Below are 19740 nucleotides of genomic sequence, written 5' to 3' on the forward strand. Positions count from 1 at the left end.
GCAGAATACAGCAGACTGCATGAAAAATAACTTTCTAAGAAGACTGTGTTGAATATGTGGGTTTAGTCGTAGGTGAGATTGGCTCTGTGAAGAGCATTTCTGTTTAAAAAGCACGAACCTTTTAAAAACCAGTTCTTGGGGCACCTGGGTGGCTCAGTCGTTAAGCGTCTGCCTTCGGCTCAGGTCATGATCCCAGGGTCCTGGGATCAAGCCCCGCATTGGGCTCCCTGCTCAGCGGGGAGCCTGCTTCTCCCTCTCCCACTCCCTCTGCTTGTGTTCCCTCTCTCGCTGTGTCTCTCTGTCAAATAAATAAAATCTTAAAAAAATAATAAAATAAAAAAATAAAAAATAAAAATAAAAACCAGTTCTTTTTCTTACCTAGGAGGAGCAGAGTGAGAAATAAATACGGGGGAAGGGGAGGGGTGAAGGCCTCCCAGCATTTTCTCTCCATCGTAATTCGAGCCAAAGCCCAGATTTCTGGGGTGTCTCTTGTGCACCCTGGCTTGCCTCCCTGCACACGCACGTTCCCTGGAGCAGTAATCATCTGGGAGGACAGCGGGCTGGTGGCACTGGCTTAGCTGTGCCCGCCTGGCCTCTAAGGGTGAGCCGAATGCCCGTCGCCAGGAGTCTCTCAGTGGTAAGAGCTTGCAGAAATAGGCTTTTTGGGTTTCTTCAGAATATGAACTGGGAAAGACTGGATATGCTTAAAAACAGATCGTCAGTTTGATTTCCCCTCTCCTCCTCGACCCTCCCCAAAGCCCTTACTTTGAAAGGACAGTGGCCACTCTGCTCTCTGGCACACCCGGAGCCTGAAGACTCCCAGGCAGGCCTCAGGCTTAGTGAGAATATGCTGAACCCCTTCCTAGAAGAGTCTTGCAAGGGTGGGAGAGCCCCAGGTGCCAGCTTGCTGGCAGTCGATAGACCTTTCCTCTTCTATCTTCCAATAGTCTTTATGCGGTTTTGCTTGCATCATCCTTGCTGGAACTTTCATCCTATTGAAAAATGAAATATGCCTCTCATGGTAAGGGAATGAACTCAGTTGCTCTCACGAAGTAACCTGATCCACCAGCTTGTTGGGCTGGCCTGCAAAGCTGTCTCCAGATGGGTTTGTCCTTGCTGCAGCCCCAGTGGGAGCCGACCTTCCCCGACCACACCGTCGCCTTTTGTCACTTTTACCTTAAGAGTCTACCCAGGTCTGTTAATCATACTGTCTGGTGATTGTCATCTCTCTTGATTTTTTTTTTCAAAAACAGGTGTGCCCCAGACACACACTGAAAACCTTTACTTGGCTTAGCATTTGTAGTTCTGGAATGAGTACATAGCATCCACAAGAGGACATCAGGTTTGGCCTGAACTCACCTCTTTGAAAAGCATGCTTCCCTGACCAAGCTCTTGCCCTCAGCACTTGGGCCTACTTTATTCCACATTATACTCACTTAGAATTTTTATGTACGAGGTGTTTTAACCACTTATGCTATGGGGCTGGAAAGTAAAGAGCTCAAAATTTTTTTTATTAAACACCCCCCCACCCCCCTCACCCCCAGAAAGGGGAACCCTTCAAAGTAGACTCCTTACAACCACAGTACTTATTTCAGGGTTGCAGCCGTTCCTAGAAACTGTTCTGGAGACTTTTGTGGGGTTTGTCTTCAGAACAGATTTCCCATTCGCCCACCAGAAGATCAGCTTATTGCTTTACGGTTAGACTGAATTTTAAACCCAAGCTAATCATTCCCAACCTCCTTACCTTTGAGTTTAGGGCTCTTCCACCCTTAGAGAATGTTGGTATGTCCTTCAGGATTGGGGCAGGCTGGGCTCCTCGGCATTTCTCTTCCAGTAGCACCATGGTGTGCTTAAATTTTGTTGAGTGGGAAACTTAATCCTTTTATGTTGGTGATACTTTTACTTACAGCCTTAATCTTGAATCTGTATGTCCATTTTGAACTGGATCTGAAAGGAATTGCTGATTATCAGCTTAATGATACTTTTTGTTCTCAACAATGGATGGATGATGCCCATGTGTCTTTGTAGGCAACTGAGTATGCACTATTCAGTGGAAACAGAATTAATAGCCATTATAATATTACAGCCTCCTCAGTGTACCTACTGACTCTGTAACCCCTAAAAGGTTCAGGACATCCCGGGAGCCAGGTTTGAGACAGACAGAGGAAGTTACCCTATAGGATAAAGGAAAAGTGCTTTGTTGGTGCTTTATTTTTATTTTTCAACTGATATATTTCATAATGTAGGTTGTTTCTGAATAAATGTGTTTCAGAGAACTACACAAAGGTTAAAAAAAAAAATACTAAGCACCAGATTTGCTTTAATCTTTTTTTTTTCCTAATGTATTTCGGGGGCGGGGTGGAGAGGATTAGACCAGAGAGCATAAAAGACTAAGCATTAAAACTGAGGCCCAGACAGAGCTCAGTGACCAGTAATCCTAAGAATCAGCAGCCGCAGTTCACTTTGGAAGAATAGCCAAGGGGATGGACTGGCAGCATTGAACATCATTCCCTATCAAGGACCATGCTCCAGCTGCCCAAAGGCAGGGCCGGGGTCCTCCAGTGAGGCATATATGGACTGCAGTAAGAATTAGGACCTCCAAGTCTGTGATGGGATATGTGCTTCTGACTCCTTTGGTTCCTCTTTGTATCTGAAGCTCAGGTCTCTAAGGGAGAAAGAGTTGGCTTTCAAGGCCCCACTTGCCCACAGGTATCCGTGGGATTGTGTGTGTGTGTGTGTGTGTGTGCGCGCGCGCGCGCACGTGCATGCGTGTAGGGAAGGGAGGCTGGTTGTATCTGTATTTCCTTCTGATCTCTTGATAAGATGCCCCAAGCAGGATTTAAATAACTATGTTTTAGTAGTAAATTCTGACTTTCATTGGGAGCAGGGTGGCCAGAAAGCCACTTGCTTTCTGAGACCTAAAGGCATACAGAAGTCCCCTGCCTCCCTGGTGCACTCTTGATCAGCTTCCCGCCCTGGGGCTCTCTGGACGGGCAGAGACCTCCTGACTAGCCAGAGAAAAACCTGAAGACAGTGATGTGAGCCTTCAGCCATCCTGCCCTGCCCTTCACCTCCCTATCGTACTCGGCCTCCCCAGAGTATGACATCCTGTGGGTTGGCTTCATTGTCCGTTTTCTCACACCGCACTGTGGGCCAGGTGCTGGTTCTGCTGCCCACCGTCTCCCTACACGTGTAAACCTGGCAGACTGGTCTCCCCCTGTTGGCCACAGACACAGGGCACGGGGGTGGGGAGAGCCGTTCTGGGGCCGTGTGTCTGATTCAATATGGCAGACGTTTGTGCAGAAGGCACAGGCTAAGCTTCAGTTCTAACGTGTCTGTCTGATGACCGTCTACTGTCAGACCTGGGAAAACCAGTGCTTCCGTGGCCCCTTGTGAAATTCTTGTCAGTCAGCATAATACATACATACCCAGACAAAGTGAGCCTTGTGTTAGGAGTTCTCCCCTCCAGTTCTTTGAGTCTTGTGTCTTAGGGAAGAAGGCAACTGCAAGGCAGGCAAGCAGCTGATTTGCGCCTTGGAATTCTGATGTCAGGGTCCTGAGTGATCGTTACTGTCACTAACACACCTGCCAGTGTCACTCCGAGATGGGATCTTTGCTTCTGGAAAAAGAGGCTTTGCACGTCTACCCAGTTGAAGACAGACCTCATGGAAGATGCCGTGCAAGTGGAAATATTCACTTGTCAGCACCAGCAAGCCTGCGCCCCCGGGTGGGGGCCAGGCTGCCCGGAGAACAGCTGGAGCTGTGGGAGAGAGCCTGCTGGGGTTGCCTGCAGCCCTGTGACCTTGACTGGAGGAAGGAAGTGGCTTTCAGGGTGGGGACTGGGCAGGAATGGATCTTCCCGTCGGTGGGGAGAACTGGTGGTTGAGAAAGATGAGCTAACAGTGTGGAGAGGGAAAAGAGGGCTAGAGATGGGTGCCCTGGTGCCCCCCAGGGCTCTTGCCAGTGTCGTGCCCTGTCTGTCCTCTGGTGCTCTTGACTGCCCCGCCGGCTTTTGGTTCCTGCCTTGGGGATCTCTGGGCCTGGTTCTGTCACGGGCTTCTCCTCTGACATCCTTCTTAACTGAGACATGAGTGTGGCCATGTCTCAGGGCTCTCGTAAGAGCCCCCATTCCAGGTGCCAGCTCAGTGGTGGACTTTGGCTCCGTCCCTGGTTCAAGAAGCCAGGACCAAGCAGGAGGTTATCAAACCAGAGTCTAGAGGGCTTCAGCATTAATTCCCTGTACTCCTCCCTCCCAGTGTCGGAAGCCCCTTTCCAAAGTCCCCGGATGTCTCCTCTGCCCCTGGCTGTGGGTTACGGCCTCTCTGCCTCTCCAGGGAGGCAAAAATCAGAGAATGCAGTAAGTGGACCTATAACTGAATGAGGTGCCAAGGGAAAGGCACCTGCAAGGAATATACAGTTTCTCATTCACCTGCAAGAAGTTTAAAAATATATATATATATATATATATATTTTTTTTTTTTTTTAACCCCATCACAGATAAGCAGCTGCAGCACAAATTAATCAGCCAAACAGAACCAAACCAGAACTCCTTCCTTGCCTCTTAAAAAATGGTTCTGACTCCTAGGACAGAAGTCATACCCTCTTCTGGGTCTCCTGTCACCTTTACCCTGGTCTTCAAGTTCTAGAATCTTAGACCCTTTGTACTGTTGTCCTGGATCCATATGGTTCCTTTCCATTTGCTCCCAGGTAGCTGCTAGAAAAACTCCCAGCAACTGGTCACAGACATTAAAGAGGTAAACATGCATTCAGTAGGGAAATTCAGAGTGTTGGATAAAAGAGGTATTGGAGTGGCGGTTGCCAGAGGGATGGGGTGGACCCTCCTGTGCCCCCAGGAAAGGGCTTGGAAGCACAGATTTGGAAAGGTAGACGATGAAACGCAGACCTCTCAGGAGCGCAGAAGCAAAGGGGACATTTGAATGAAGACACCCAGCAGACATCCAAGTTAAAGCGTTTCTTGTTGTCCGGAGAAAACACGCAGGAAGCATCTGCCGGGCGGAGTGTCAGTGAGCTTGCTTTTACTTTTCAGTGATGGACTCAGAGAGAATCCTTGTCATCTGACTCCCAGCCCAGGGTGCACCCTGAGCTCTGTACTTAATCATCCAGAACCTTTTCCTCAAATCCCCTTCCGCATGAAATGGAATTAGGGGCAATAAATAGGCAATTTACACAAGTTAGAAAGAGAGCTGACTTGGATAAGTGCATTCCTAATTCGCAGAGTTGATGGTGACGTGACACTGCTCCTCAGAGCTGATACATCCCTCCTCTAGAGTTCACCAGTCACTGCTTTTAAGCTGAGAAAGAATCAGAAGATGTGTGAATGGGAGCCTAATAATACTTCAGATGCACTTATTGATCATTCATCCCCTCCCCCCTCAGCTTAATTTAGATTCTCTTTTGTCCCGAAAACAACTCTTAGGTTCAACTTGCTTGTTAGTTTCAACTTGCCTCATTTCTTCAGAGTAGCAGGAGTTTGGGGTTTTCTTGGACTCCCGTTTTTTGGAGAAGGGACACTCTTGGTGTTCTCTAGCTCAGACTTCCATCATCAAGATGATTTTTAAAGTCACCACTTGGAGTCAATCTTTGCTTGAGGTTTTTATTCCCTAAAATCCCATCCGTTGTGAAGGTTGTCCACTGGGCTTTGTGGTGCCACTTCCCCACGCCCCCACGCCCCATCTGTCTGTGTGAACCCCTCAAATGTTAGCATTTTCTACCCATGGTGAATACTGCGTCTTAAGAACCTTTGGCCGGGGGCGCCTGGGTGGCTCAGATGGTTGGGCATCTGCCTTCGGCTCAGGTCATGATCCCAGGGTCCTGGGATCAAGTCCCACATCAGGCTCCCTGCTCAGCAGGGAGCCTGCCTCTCCCTCTGCCTCTCTCTCTCTCTGTCTCTTATGAATAAGTAAATAAAATCTTAAAAAAAAAAGTACCTTTGGCCAACAGAGAAGTGAGAGAAATATTCGGGGTAAATGATCTCAGTAGATCTGCCGGTGCTTCCCCGAGCTGCTACCGTTGAGATCAGAAGCTGCTGTTGGAGATTCCTTGACTGATTGCAACAGTGGCCAAAGAGTGCCACGCCCTACTTCGGTGGTTTCAGAGCCACAAACATGGATATCCTTTCCCTTCACCTAGGCCTAGGGCCTTTGCAAAAAGGAAAAAAGAAAAAAGCAACAACAAAACAAATTTCGTATCCATTTATTTTTGATGTGTACTGTTTGAGATCATTTGATTCAAAAAACCTGCTTTTCTTGACCACAGCACATGTACATGTAAGCTTAGTACAGGGTTTGTCAACCTCAGCCCTGCTTACATCTTGGACTGGATAATTCTTCATGTGGGGGGCTGTCCTGTACACTGTAGGACATTGAGTAGCAGCATCCCTGGGCTCTACCCACGAGATGCCACTCCTGCCCAGTCATGACAATCAAAAATGTCTCCAGACACTGCCATATGCCCTGGGAAGGAAGAGGTTCAAAATTGTCCCTGATGGAGAACCACTTACTTAGTATATGGCATGTGCATAAATGAAATCAGGCAGATCCAGAATCCGCGCCCTGCCCCCCTCCCCGCCCGGAAATGTATACCTTATTGGGATTTTTTTTTTTTTTTTTTTTGCTTGCTTGTTTATTTTCATCTATTTCTTGTCTCCTTGGCCCTAAAAGTTATCCCAAGTATTTTTTCTCCATTTTCATGGATTAACCAAATACTTTCGGATGTGTCACTCATGCAGAGTTGCAGAAAGTGGATAAAGATATTTCAAAGCAGAGAGATCTAGTGATGTTACAGGTGATAACAGACTTCTGGGGAGCACGGTCATCCGCAGTGGACTTCTTTGGATGGCATCCATATGCCCTTGGTTTGCTACTACTAAACTAAAGTGTTTCTTCACCTTTCCTACACAACAGACTCTGGTGAATTTTTGCAAAACTCCCTGTGTCATTTGGGGTGGGGCCTGACTTACGGTTTTCTGGAGTTTCCAGGGGATTCCACCGCACATCAAGAGGTTTATGGCCTGGGGCACCTGGCTGGCTCAATTGGTAGAGCATGCCACTCTTGATCTCAGGGTCATAAGTTCAAGTCCCACATTGGGCCTAGAGCTTACTTAAAAATGAATGATTTTTACAAAAGTGTTAACTTTCTTAAAAAAAAAAAAAAAAGGAGGCTTATGCCCTGTAATCATCATCATCATCAGCCTCAGACAGCTATTGGATAAGCCATGCATTCATTTGTTCAACAGCTATTTATCTGGCACCCCTATGTTCCAGGTGCTGTTTCAGGTGCTGGGAATACAGGCTGCAGAGGGTGAGTCCTGCAGTAGGGCTCACTTCCTGGTTGAGAATGCAAGAGAATATGAATACTTTGGTGTGTGCACTTGATTGAAGGAGCATCGGGTCCTTCTGTCCCATAATTTCTGTCCATTTGTGTGTCATCTATTGTTTGGTGGTTTCTTATGTTTCTTGAATCTATTTTATTTAATTATATAAAGATCTTTCATCTTCCTGTAAAACATTTCAGGTATGATGGGGATGTAGCAGACAGAAATAAACACGTTAGACCTATGGACAATTAAACCATTTCTATGAGAATCATTGGTTGTAATTCTCAGGCTTCCCATATTGGAATCTGTTATCATTCTGTTAGATCAGTCAGCTCAGTGTGATGCTAAGGATGGTGCTCACATTTTGCAGCAGTCTAGGGCCACGAACCAGGGGCTTCCACCTGTCCTTTGTGTTCTTAGTTTGTCAGGATAAGGTGGTCTTGGCAGTCACTTCCCTATGACCCCACATCCCAGAGGAAGGAGAGTGAATGCAGACAGCAGCCGCACTAGGAATCCACCAGATGCCCACATCAGGCCAGATGGATTGCTCAAAGCAGACCCCGCAGATGCCCAGAATGACAGGTCATTGCTTTCCAGAAACAGTAGGGTATTCCTCCAGCCTTACTAAGAGCGTTCGCTTTCTCCAAAGGCGTTGGAACAAATAACACCATTTGGTAGGTGCTCCTTGGAGTCCATAGTTCTGGCAGCCACTAGCTGGAAAGGGAAGAGGAAGTCGGGGGACTTTAGAGGCAGAGTAACTATGTGGAATGCGGTAAAAAAAACCCATCCATCCCCTCCCAAGTCTGCAGCCACCCCCCACCATTTTAAAAGAAATGAATTCCATCCCAGCAAAATTAAAGTCACCCGTTAATTAGCCGCAGACCCAAGACTTGACCCCAAGAATCCTCGTGCCTTGACCAGTTCTTTTCCCATCACACCCCCAGACAGAAGGCCTCTTCCCACCTCACCTCGACCCCATCCCTGTGCCCCAAAGAAATCCATCTCTACATTTTGGGAAAATGAAGTGCAGTATATATCTTTTCATCTAAAAAGCTGAACCATTGATTCTAGAAACTTTGTTACCTACTCCTCTCACTATAGCGTAATGTAATTGTGTATGTACCTTCACGAGAAGAGGATTTGAAAGCATTTTTGAGATGTGTGGCCTTTTTTTTAGTCTTGTACTGCCGAGAGGAGGCAATGTGATAAGACAACCACATTAAAGACGAAAATTGAAATGGGATGCTGGGAACTGGTCCAGAGGAGAAGTAACATTTGTTACTGAAGCATGAGCAGAGGAGGAAATCTTTTTAATCCGGGTTTGAGATTGGCTCCATTTTAAGGATGGTCCTAACTTCACGAAGCATCCGTGATGGCGTACTTGTTCTACTGAATTAAGCAGTGGTAAATGACTTGGGGTTTCTGTATGAGGATGCTGAATTAGGTACTTTGGGAAGACTCTCCTCTCCAAAAATAAAGAGGGTAATGCTTCTTTATTCTCCTGTACCCCTCACCCCAGTTCCCCAGGGAGGCAACATGTGAAGGATACCCCTGCCGGGTGGATCTTCATTCCTAGAAAGAGTTCCTGACCAAAATATCTTCCTCTTGTGCTGATAAGCTGGATCGAACAATTTGGGGGGGAAGAAAACCTCTCTTTTAAGCCCGGAGAGAATCCCGTGCAGTCATCCCACTGCCCACCCTCCCCTGCATCTAGTCCTGGACCTTTTTCCTTCAGAATCAGCCGTGCCTCCAGAGCAGAAGCAACCCCTCGCCCCCAAACAGTTGCCTCGTCTCCTAAAACCCCTCCGGCCAAAAAACTCCACGACCAGTGTCCTTGATCAAAAGTGTCCTATTCAAAAGCTTCCATCAGAAAGCCTCTCTCATGCCTAAAGATGTAAGCCAACACTGGCCTCTCCTGACCATGGAGAAAGGACTCTTTCAGGTGTGCTCACAACAAATAGCAAGTAGGGGTGAGCCCCAGAGAGGTTGAGGAAGTAAGAGCTGTGAGCAGGCAGAGAAGGGAGGGAATGAGCCACGCTGCATCCTCTGAGGGAGGGGGACGCGGGGAAGGAGAGGGGGGGTTGCTGTGCTGAGGCCGTGTCTTCAGGGGCTCAAGTTTGCTAGGGAACAGCAGCGTGCTGGGCACAGGTTCCAGATGTTTCGTCTTTGCTCTCCCAGTAGTCTGCAGCCTAAAGAAAAGAGAATGTCAGTCCAAACAGTGTGGCTTGTTTTTATGCATGAAAAAGTCATCACAGAAAAACTTTAGACAACGTGCACGAATCTGAAAGGTTGCCAAGATGTCTTATCTAGTGAAAACTTGAAGAAAAAAAAAATGCAGAAAAGTATTTTCCCCATAAACCCCTTTTTTAAAGAGTCGGTACGTGTGCATGAGTATAAATACCTCCCATTGGTGAGCTCCCCTAAATGTCTGTATTTGTATAGTCAACTTCTGGACATCTGTAGGAGAAAATGTGAATCTGGGAATGGGTCTGTGGGGAAGACATTTATTTCTCAAATTATATCTACCTCATGCATATTTTTTTTAACTCACTACCTTCATATTTTCTTAAAAAGGGAAGAAAACTAAGAAATAATAGGTAGATGAATAAGCATTGTAGCATCTCTTTGGAGAGGAGAGACAGCAGATTGTCAGCTCAAGCACACACAGGACATCAGGGTGTGGTGAATATAAGGACACGACAGGTGTTTAGCAGCAGGTCCTAGAGAGCTTTTTCCATAGAAACGTGGCTGACCAAATCTCTCAGGCTGCCTGGTGTTCCCCCAACCCACCTGTAGCCCAGGCAGGTCTTTCTGGTGTTGATCTGTACAGTTCCAGGAGGTCTGTGCTTCACCAGCCTACTGGATGAAGAAAGTTCTGGTTAATGAGTTCCATTTTCATTTACCTGTAAATCTGAGTATGGAACCCAGATAATGTTACACTAACGCATGAGACTCAAAAAGAAGCTGCTCAGGAGGGAAATCTTTGCAACTTTGGGGTAGGCTAAGATTTCTTAGTTGGGGCAAACAAAACCCAATTGAGTTGTAAAAGAAATTCATAAATTGGACTTCATAAAAATGTAAAACTCAGCTTATTAAAAGACACTATTAAGAAGCTGAATAGATAAGCCATGGGCTGAGAAAAAAATATATCTCATAAAGGACTTCTATCCAGAATGTTTAAGGAACTTTACAACTTTACGATTGGGTTAAAGAACCCAATTAAGCAGTGGTCACAAATTTGAACAGAATGTTCACCAAAGAAGATACATCAATGGCCATTAAGCACATTAAGAGATGCTCAACATAGGGGCGCCTGGGTGGCTCAGTTGGTTAAGCGACTGCCTTCAGCTCAGGTCATGATCCTGGAGTCACAGGATCGAGTCCCGCATTGGGCTCCCTGCTCGGCAGGGAGTCTGCTTCTCCCTCTGACCCTCCTCCCTCTCATGCTCTCTGTCTCTCATTCTCTCTCTCTCAAATAAATAAATAAAATCTTTTAAAAAAAAATTAAAAAAAAAAAAAGAGATGCTCAACATCATTTGTCATTAGGGAAATAAAGATTAAAACCACAGTGAATGACCACTACACAGCTGTGAGAATGGGGAAAATTTTAAAAGCTTGACAGTTTCAAGTATTGACAAAAGTGTGGAACAACTGGAATTCTCATACATGGTCCAGCCTCCTTGGAAGAGAGTTCGTTGGGCCCCTGTAAAGTTAAACATGCTCTTCCCAGCAGTTACTCAAGGGAAGTGAAAACATGTTCACCAAAGATAGATGCAGAAGCTCATAGGGGCTTCTATAAGATCCCAAGCTGAAACAGCCAAAATGTCCATCTATAGGCGCACGGGTAAACAAAGCTTAGTTCTGTCTAGACAGCAGAATATGGCTCAATAATGGAAGGAATAAGGAATGAGCTGCTGGTGCCCCATCAGAGAGAGAAAGAAAGCAAACCAGGATTTGCCCCGGGCAAGGGCAGGTAGGACTGCAAGGGGTACAAGGAAACTTTGGGGTGATGGAAATCTGTATCTTGGTTGTGCTGTCTTCATTCTGGTGATGGTAACCCTGGTATAAAATTCATCAAACTGTACACCCGGGAAGGCGCTCCCTGTGTCTCCCTGGGGACTGGGCAGCCCCTCCGTGGTGTCAGCATGCACACAATGAACGTAGAAGGACATTTTCTCAGACCATTACACTACACGTGTTTGCTAATTCCAACTGCCAAGGTGTCAAGAGGAGGGCATTCCATGCCTTGCCTTCCCTTCCATTCTGCCCACAGGGCTGCGTGTTTGGGCGTACCCCACACAGGAACTGGTCCATGCACAATGAAGAAGAGGGCCGTAGGAATTGATCATGAACGAGAACACGACAAGTCTGGGTGTGGCACCTTCGCTAAATGCCTGGAGACCAGCAGGAGGGCCGGGGTGGCGTGGGAATGTTTGTCTGTGGAGGCCTAGGCATGGCAGGTCTGGTCTGGTGGAAGGAAGGAAGGATTGGGGGACTTGTCCTAAAACGTCCTGTTTTCACTTAGTTGATGTGTTGATCTGGCTCAGCTGGGATGGGGGAAGTGGTCGTGGTGATGTTTTGTGGGTCTGAAGCACTTTCTGTGTTGCCCCTTAGGTTCTGCGAAATGCATGTGGGTGTTGATGGTGCTCTTTTCCTTTGAAGGTTCTCTTTCTCTTCCTTCTTTCTCCTTTCTTTCCTTACGTCTGTCTGTGGCCCTTTGCACCTTCCTCCTATGGTCCCGTGTTTGTGAAGAATAAAGAACCACTTTGTTTCATTTTCTGGGGAAATAAATAGGAAAAGACTCCTGATTTTTTTTTTTTTTTAATTTTTTTTTTTTACCTGTATTTCCTCTTGTTCTATCCCCATCGAACCTCCTGGTGGTTGAGGGAAAGTGTGGGTAAGAGTCATCTGGGGAGGCGGGGGCCATGCAGCCAGGCCAACCCTGGGTTGCCCGCCATACTTGTGTTCTTGAAGACGGTAAGGAACCTTTGCTCTGCCGAGAGCCAGGTGTGTTTTCTCAGTCCTGAGAGGGGAAGGGGGTCTTTCCAAAAAGAGGGAGTGGGAGAAGGCCTCAGTCCCTCCACAGCATCTTCCAGAAGCTATGAGCCCTGCTTCTTGGCCATAGGCCGTGTGGGGGACAAAGGCACAGGAATAGCAGGAACCCTCGGAGCCGTGAGAGGGGCCTTAAGTCTTTCAGTTCAACTAACATGTATATATATATTTTAATATCAGGGGGAGCGATGACTGTTTTAGGAATTTCACCCCGGGAGTTGCCAAATAAGTTAATTTACCTGTTTCTCACACAATATACTATTAAAACAAACCTTCACTCCATCATTGAGTGTAAGTAACGGACCTCCTGCAGGCAAAATCGAAAAAGGCCTGTGCAGTAAAGTTCCTCCCCCTCACCCCCATCACCTGTTTTTGAGACATTGTCTTCTAGAACGCCCGTCATCCTCATTATTAATCGCTTGTGGGGCTTTATACTGCATCACGTTACTCCCTTGGAATTAAACTGCACATATAAAGTATGAAAGATGTACTTTTTTAAACAGTAAAAAAGTCATTGCCTCGCATAATACCCAAAGTAAAGTGCCATGGAGCCATTAGTAGTAAATTGAATTTTTTGGTGTGTAATTTGTACAAAAAGTGACAAGTGTGAGCCCTCCTGCCCCCCCATCATTAGTCACTGGGTTTAGTGGACACCGAGGTAGTAGTCTGCAAGGGCGGGCATTTTGATGTCGACTTCAATTGCACACTTCATTTATTTGGACGGGGCACAGGCGGCAGCTTCTGTCACGAAGCAGCTCTACACTGTAAGCGAATTTCGCCCCGGGGCAGCTGGGACGCTGCGCTGGGGCAGCTGTTCTTTTCAGCCTATTCAGTGACCGTTCTTGGGGGTTGTTTACTGTTGCCATGGCAACTCTCATTTCCATGGCAGCGGCGCTGCTGTTTCTCAGAGGAAGATGAATTTAGTTATAAAAGGATAATATTTTTCTCTGTCTCTATATAACCTGCCATCTGTCAACTCGTGGATCAGTAAGGATTCAGAAACCTATTAAGAATTAGAGCAACAGAGTGAGGAGTGGTTTTTTTTTTTTGGTCCCATATTAAAAGCAGTAATAGATGTGAAAGCCAACATTGTGCCCTCGACATCGTAACTTTAATTTTTTCTTTATATTTTAAATGCTTTTTTTGGTTGTTTTTTAATGCCTTCACCACCTCTACCAACACTGTGCACGCACACACAGTCTCGGAAAACATAATTTACATTCTGCTGACAGATGGAAATACCCCGACGTCTTGTGTGTATCTTACTAGATGCAGGTATATTTAGGGCTGTCTCTTGTTGGTGCTGTGAGCTTCCCCAGTTCATCAAAGATTCCTAGAGCTAAACTTCCTGTTGTCACCCCACTCCCCTACTCCCAGGGGAGCAAGCACGGGGCTGCCCAGGTCAGCAGCTTATCAGGAACATACAGTGCCAGTTATGAAATTAGCAAAATGAGGAGGGACCATGCTTTGTCTGGAAAACTTACCAACCTGGCCCTTAAATCTCATTCTAGAATACCTTTCTTCCTCCCAAATCCAAATGGGAAGAAAGTCACCTTTGGGATTAGCTCATCTGGTTCCTGGATTTTTTTTTTTTTTTTCCCTCTGTTGCTTTCATAAACTGTGACTTACAGGGGGAGACACACACACACCGGCCCCGTTGTAAATAATGTTGTTTATTGGTTGATTTTTCCAGATCCTGACATTGACGCTGCTGGTGCCATGATGCTTTTGAATGCTCCCCCTGAGATACAAGCAGGTTGTGAGTAGATATGTCTGTAGCCTACGGCACCATAGTTCGTGAACTTAACCTTCTCACTTATATACCGGGCCACAGGAAGAACTAATGCTCAAGTAGAACTTCCCTGGTAGAATTACTTTAAAACTACGTCAGTGCACGATTACATGCATATGCATACAAACGTGCAACCATGCATATGTGTGAATGAATGCATAGGTGTGTTTCCAAGATGACAAAGGTTTTCTGTAATCTCAGGGCTTAAGACATGGGAGGAAGGGAAGCAGACCCCATAATGAGTCCCAGTGGAGAGAACTTGCTTTCTCCTGCACTAGTAGTTCCTGTGAGTTGGTAGTTTCTGCTAGACGAGGCTATATGGGGCCAGCTTAACAGTTTCTAGAAATTTCTTTCCCTTCTGGGACCTCATTAATAGCAGGCTACATTTTATAGCTAGAGAAGAGAGCTGGCAAGGTGGGTGTGCAGGAGCTCAGAGTGGCCTTGAAATGGACCATGGGTGCCCCCAGGTGTCCTCCCCACCAGCCTTCCACGCTGTCATAGAGAAGGGCAGGCTTCACTTAGCTAAACAGGGCTCCTGTCTTCACCTTCTGTTGGCCACTGAGCAATGTCAAGCTTGAGACCGCGTTCTTCCTCCCTTGAACTTCTCTTCTATCCACCGCCTCACGTTTTTTTCCCACCTCTGGAGCTAGATTACCGTGATTTTAGAAAGGTCTTCTTCCCGAGTGATGACTTTAAATGGAGACATCTGTCCCCTCCTCCTACTGACTTGAATCTAGTTCCTCTGCCCGCACTTCACCCCCAGCCAGAACCCCGTTGGCAGATGGCCAGCTCACTTGCCAGGATCTGCTCAGGACCTCGCTGCATCGCAGCCTCCCGTTGACGAACACGCTGGTCGGAGATGATAAAGTGACACGGCAGACCCCACCACGACACCCTCCAGGGGCTGGTGCCTGCCTGGCTCATTCTTAGGGCTGGGTCTTCAGCTCGTTGCGGCCTCTGGCTCCCTGAGGGCTGCCTGGCCTCCTGAGTCAGGGAAATCCCCCATGTTGGAGAACATCCATTCTTGGGTGCTTTTGTGAATAGCGGACTGATAATGGAATTCCACAGCATCCTTCATAGCCCTCCGCGGGTCACAGCCTTCCCCAGAGCTTTAGGAAATTTGACTCTATCCTTTCTTCTTCCTTCTTTTAAAAGACCCAAGAGATGCGGCCACACATTCTCAGGAGAGACTCATCCCTCTGGCAGGGGCTACCATTACCTGCTCCAAAAGGTGCCAAGTTCCTGTTCTTTCTCCTGATCTAAACTCAGATAACCAGCAATTGAAGTGTTAGGCTGCCCACCCCGCCGAAAAGCAAACACCACTGCTAAGCGCTGGTATAATTAGTACAGTCCAGTAACTAGCAGTTACCCTGTGATGTGGTTTTTGTTTTTTTTTTTTTTTTTAATTTATTTGAGAGAGAGAGCACATGAGAGAGGGGAGGGTCAGAGGGAGAAGCAGACTCCCTGCTGAGCAGGGAGCCCGATGCAGGACTCGATCCAGAGACTCCGGGATCATGACCTGAGCCGAAGGCAGTCGCCCAACCAACTGAGCCACCCAGGCGCCCTGTGATGTGGTTTTTAAATGATGTTTGAAGTGACAGAGAAATTCAAAACAAAACAAAAAACTCTGTTCTCAGATGACATGACAGGAAGAGTACAGACCAGATTGTAACCAAGTTATGGTCTGAAAGGGCTTCCAAAATCAGGCTGCATAACTTGTCATGAGGAAAGCATACTTTTTTCATCAGAGCTGTGCAAGATTCAGCAGCATTTTCCTTAGCTCCCGGCCACTGTACACAGTGATCATTGGCTTCGAGAGATGCTTTTGATGAGCCAGAATAATGGAGTTAAGAGAGAAAGAGGCAAGGGGATTGGTCATTAAGGGATTCCCAGCAGCTCCCATAAAAGCCCATTATTACTGAATTCTTGAGCACAGGTAGAAGAGAAACAGGATTGATCTTGATTAGTTGACAAATTAATGGTTTTTAATGTTCTCGTGGCTAAATGAACTTCTCCCCACTCCCTCACTATAACACTCAAACTATAAATAATTATTTTTTCAAGGTATCCATAGTCTTACTTAACATGAAAATACTGAACTCGAGTTTTGAAAGCTCAGTGTTTATGTGTTGAAGCTATAGGGTCGTTTTTAGAAGTCTTTCTTCCCACCTCGGTCTTAACCACTGTGAGAAATCCAGCCTCAGCCTTCGTGAAGGTGCCACACCAAGAAGGGGGCTCCAGGGTCCTTCCAGGAAGGAAGGAACCAGGAGGCCCCCAAAAGTCATGGAAGGAGAGGCCCATTGGCAGGAGCAGCCAAGAAATTGATATTAAGACAGGGGAGAGGGTAGGAGCAACATCTTTGTATTCACCTTCCCGTCTGGCCCCAGTCTCTAGTAAAATCCCCAAGTGGTCCAGCTAGAGCCTGGTCAACAGGCCAGAGTAAAGCCCCTGAAAATGGGACTAGGACTGCAGGAAGGAAGTGAACTTGGATTGAGTGTCTGCTGTGTGCACTCGGGAAGCCAGGTGGCCAGCTGCTGGTCAGCCTCCTGGTAAACCAGTCAGAGGTGTGTGTCTCCACGCCCCGGGGCCTTGGTCTTCTCTTAGCATTTCTTGGCTTCACTCTTCCCCTCCCTCCCCTTGTTTTCATTTTACTTATGTCATGTTTCTTTTCCTGAGATTCGGTGAGTGCCTTGTGTGGCCGCTATCCCCCTGCCTTGCCAGCTTCGCCCAGGGCCTGGAAAAAGTAGGAGGTGATTCCTCACCCAAAAGGTTCCGAGGCAGCAGGCCCCAGCCACAGTGCTGGGGGACGGGCGGCCCGCCTGGTGGTGTTGGTGTGCATTTGTCCCGGGTGTGTGTGTGTGGGTGTGTGTGTGTGTGTGTGTGTGTGGGTGTTCAGCCCCCGGGCTGGGCTGAGGCCGAGCTCTGTTGACAGAGCCTCCTTGTATCCTGCTATTTATACTCCCTTGTTTTCCCCTCCTGGGCTATGCGATGCCCTGTTTGAACCGAGGCCACCAGCCTAGTCTGTCTGCCGCGGTCATTTCCAGCCGTAAGAGGCTGGCCTGGGTGGCTTGAAAGGCTCTTCCTTTGCCATCGACCTCTGTAGCCGCTCCAGTTAAGGTTACCAGATGGCAGCCACTTAGATGGTTTCCTCTCATCCTCCCAGCCTCTGCAAAGCTAGCTCGGGGCTGGCAGACCAGCCACCATCCACAAGCTGAGTAGATCGTACAAAGGAAGCTCCTCAAGAAGCTGGTGAGAATTCCAGTCAGCCAAGCCCCTTTATCTTTGAGGGGTCCCACGCTGCCCCATGGGAGCTCAGCTCCCCACCCCCCGGCCCCGTGTATTGCTTGAGCTGGACTCCCTGTGGGTCCCCTCAGCCTCCCCTGGTGACCTGATGCTTTGCTTTCGATGAGGCAGCTGTGTGCATCTAATCCAAACCACAGGCTTCAGTGTTTTGTCCCCTTTCCCAGCAGCACCAGTGATGATGTTCCCTTTTCCAGACTTTGCCACTTTGCAGCATGGGGAACATTCTACAAGATGTGCCATTCTGTCTTGCATGCGCTCTAGGACGCTACTTCCAGAAAAGTCAGCACAGGACATTGCTGCCTCTTTATCTCTTGAATTTTGGATTATGCTCCTAGTCCCATCCACCTATCCTCCCCGCCCCACCCCGTCCTCCCATAAAAGTGGCTATGGAGACTTAATTCCAGCTTCTAGAGTCTACTTAAGTACCTGCTTTGCAGTTCCCCTTTGACAAGCGCTGGGAGTCATCTTTAACCCCAATGGGGAGATTGTTATGAAGTCAGATCACCATTACTCATCTTCAGAGGCTTATATAATCCCTAGTTGGAATGTTCCCAGAGAGGAACTCTGATCATAAACAAAACAACAAAATGGGACAGCGGGGCGGGGGGGGGAGGATGGAGGTGGCATTCTGCACCCTGCCTCGAAGTGGGATATGTATCCAACACGCCAGGCACTGGAGAAGAAAGGCAACTGGCACGTAGGCTCCCCCATTCCAGCCCCCTCCCCAGCATCCTTCCAAGTAAGCAGGTGGAAAGGCCGACTTCGGGAAAGGGAAGGATTATCGGAATCACTTGCTGCTCAGCTTATGGCCTCTGGTAGCGTTAGCCAGGGCTGCCCTCCAAAGGCAGCAGTAGGAGCTCAGAGGTTAATTTTAGAAGCTGTGAAAATCAAGGAAGCTGAGCATCAGGAGGGAAGCTGAGGAAACTGGGATGGGGAAGTGCTGAGGGTGGCGGAGCCCGGAGGGAAGTTTGTCTTGTGCCATCGACATTTTTTTAGGTTCTCAAGGTGATCGCATTTAGATCCCGGTGAGCAGTGCTGCCTGGCTCAACTCTGTGTGTGTTCCTGTCTTCCTGGTTAAAAATAAGGAAGTTTAGAGTCGCTCTGTAGCGTAAGAGAAAGTGGTCGATCAGCAAGAACTGGGCGCTCTGTGGCTCCTGCCCTCGGCCCCTCATCCCGGCAAATCGAGAATTTCAGACGTGTGTCTTCTTGCGGATAAAAGCTGAACATTGACTTGATCTAACAGAACAGGATGGTGCTGGAGGCCTGTGCCTTTTGCAGTGAGAGCACAGACATGTCCAGTTTCTCACTACATACAGCCCTTCCCAGCTGGAGCCGAGGTACCAATCTCAGTGCATTGGGAGGGGTAGGCTGGTTGTAAAGGGGTTGGTCTGTAGGTGTTCTGGTCTACCCTGAGGGTGATAGAGGCAGAGGAAGGCAAAGAGAGGCATGCTGACAGGAAAAGGGCTGAGGAATGCATTCATGCTCCTTCGGAGTCCTCCACATCCAGGACTAGTTAAATATGGACCTCGGAATGCTTTTCTCGGACATTTTAGACTGGCTGTGATTCGTTTCTCAAGCCTCGTTCCTGACGGTTGGGGATGGAGACAGGAAGGAGGAAAGATGGGAGAATAGTTAAGTGTCACAGCTGGCTTCTGGCAGCCCGTGAGCAAATACGAACACATCGCCATCCCAACATGGAGAGCGTTGCCAGTGAGGAGGACTGGGAAGTGCCAGGGTTGGCAGAAGCAGCATTCAGTTGCAGCTCATTTGAGAGCAAACTCTAGGAGTCAGGAGAAGAGCCTAGTTTATGTGCCAGGAGTCTTGGTTCAGGAGGTTCAGGAAATAGCTCGGGGAAAGCCTTCTAATGCTGCGGGATAGCTTTGTCCATGAGATTCTCTTTGAAGTGAATACACTTCATTAATCAGGAAGATGTTTTAGGGGGTGAATGCAGAGTTGGGGAGAACTACAAAAAGCATAAAAGGCTGGAAGAATTTCCCCGTCTTGATGCACCATCCCCCCCCCTCCCCCAACAGGTCCTGTTCCTTACAGATAATTGGTAAGAAGATGCTAGAGAGATGGGATGCGATGGTGGAGGGATGAACAAGATGGTGATGATGAGCTTACAGAGTGGGCCAATTTACATCGGTCTTCCTATTTAATACTCAAAACAGTCCTAGGAGCTGTGGGAAACTGAGGCACAGGAAGGTTAAGGCACTTGTCCAAAGCTGCAGAGCTAGTGGTAGGACAAGACTTTGGC

General features: G+C 47.7%; 1 protein-coding gene across 7 annotated transcripts in view; it reads left to right on the plus strand.

Moving 5' to 3' along the window:
• Positions 1-19740, plus strand: part of FOXN3 (forkhead box N3) — a 395708-nt gene that overhangs the window by 350205 nt on the left and 25763 nt on the right. For 5 of the 7 annotated variants that reach the window (XM_034992922.1, XM_034992923.1, XM_034992924.1 and 2 more), the window contains one exon: positions 14082-14147. The exons of 1 other annotated variant lie outside the window; for it this stretch is intronic. In XM_034992922.1, coding sequence (XP_034848813.1) covers positions 14082-14147 — 66 coding nt within the window. The remainder of the gene's footprint in view (positions 1-14081; positions 14148-19740) is intronic. One more of the 7 variants, XM_034992927.1, reaches the window with a different exon arrangement.

The sequence above is a fragment of the Mirounga leonina genome, unplaced genomic scaffold (genome assembly GCF_011800145.1).
Source record: "Mirounga leonina isolate KUSES-001 unplaced genomic scaffold, KU_Mleo_1.0 Mir_82, whole genome shotgun sequence".
Classification (NCBI taxonomy): domain Eukaryota; kingdom Metazoa; phylum Chordata; class Mammalia; order Carnivora; family Phocidae; genus Mirounga; species Mirounga leonina.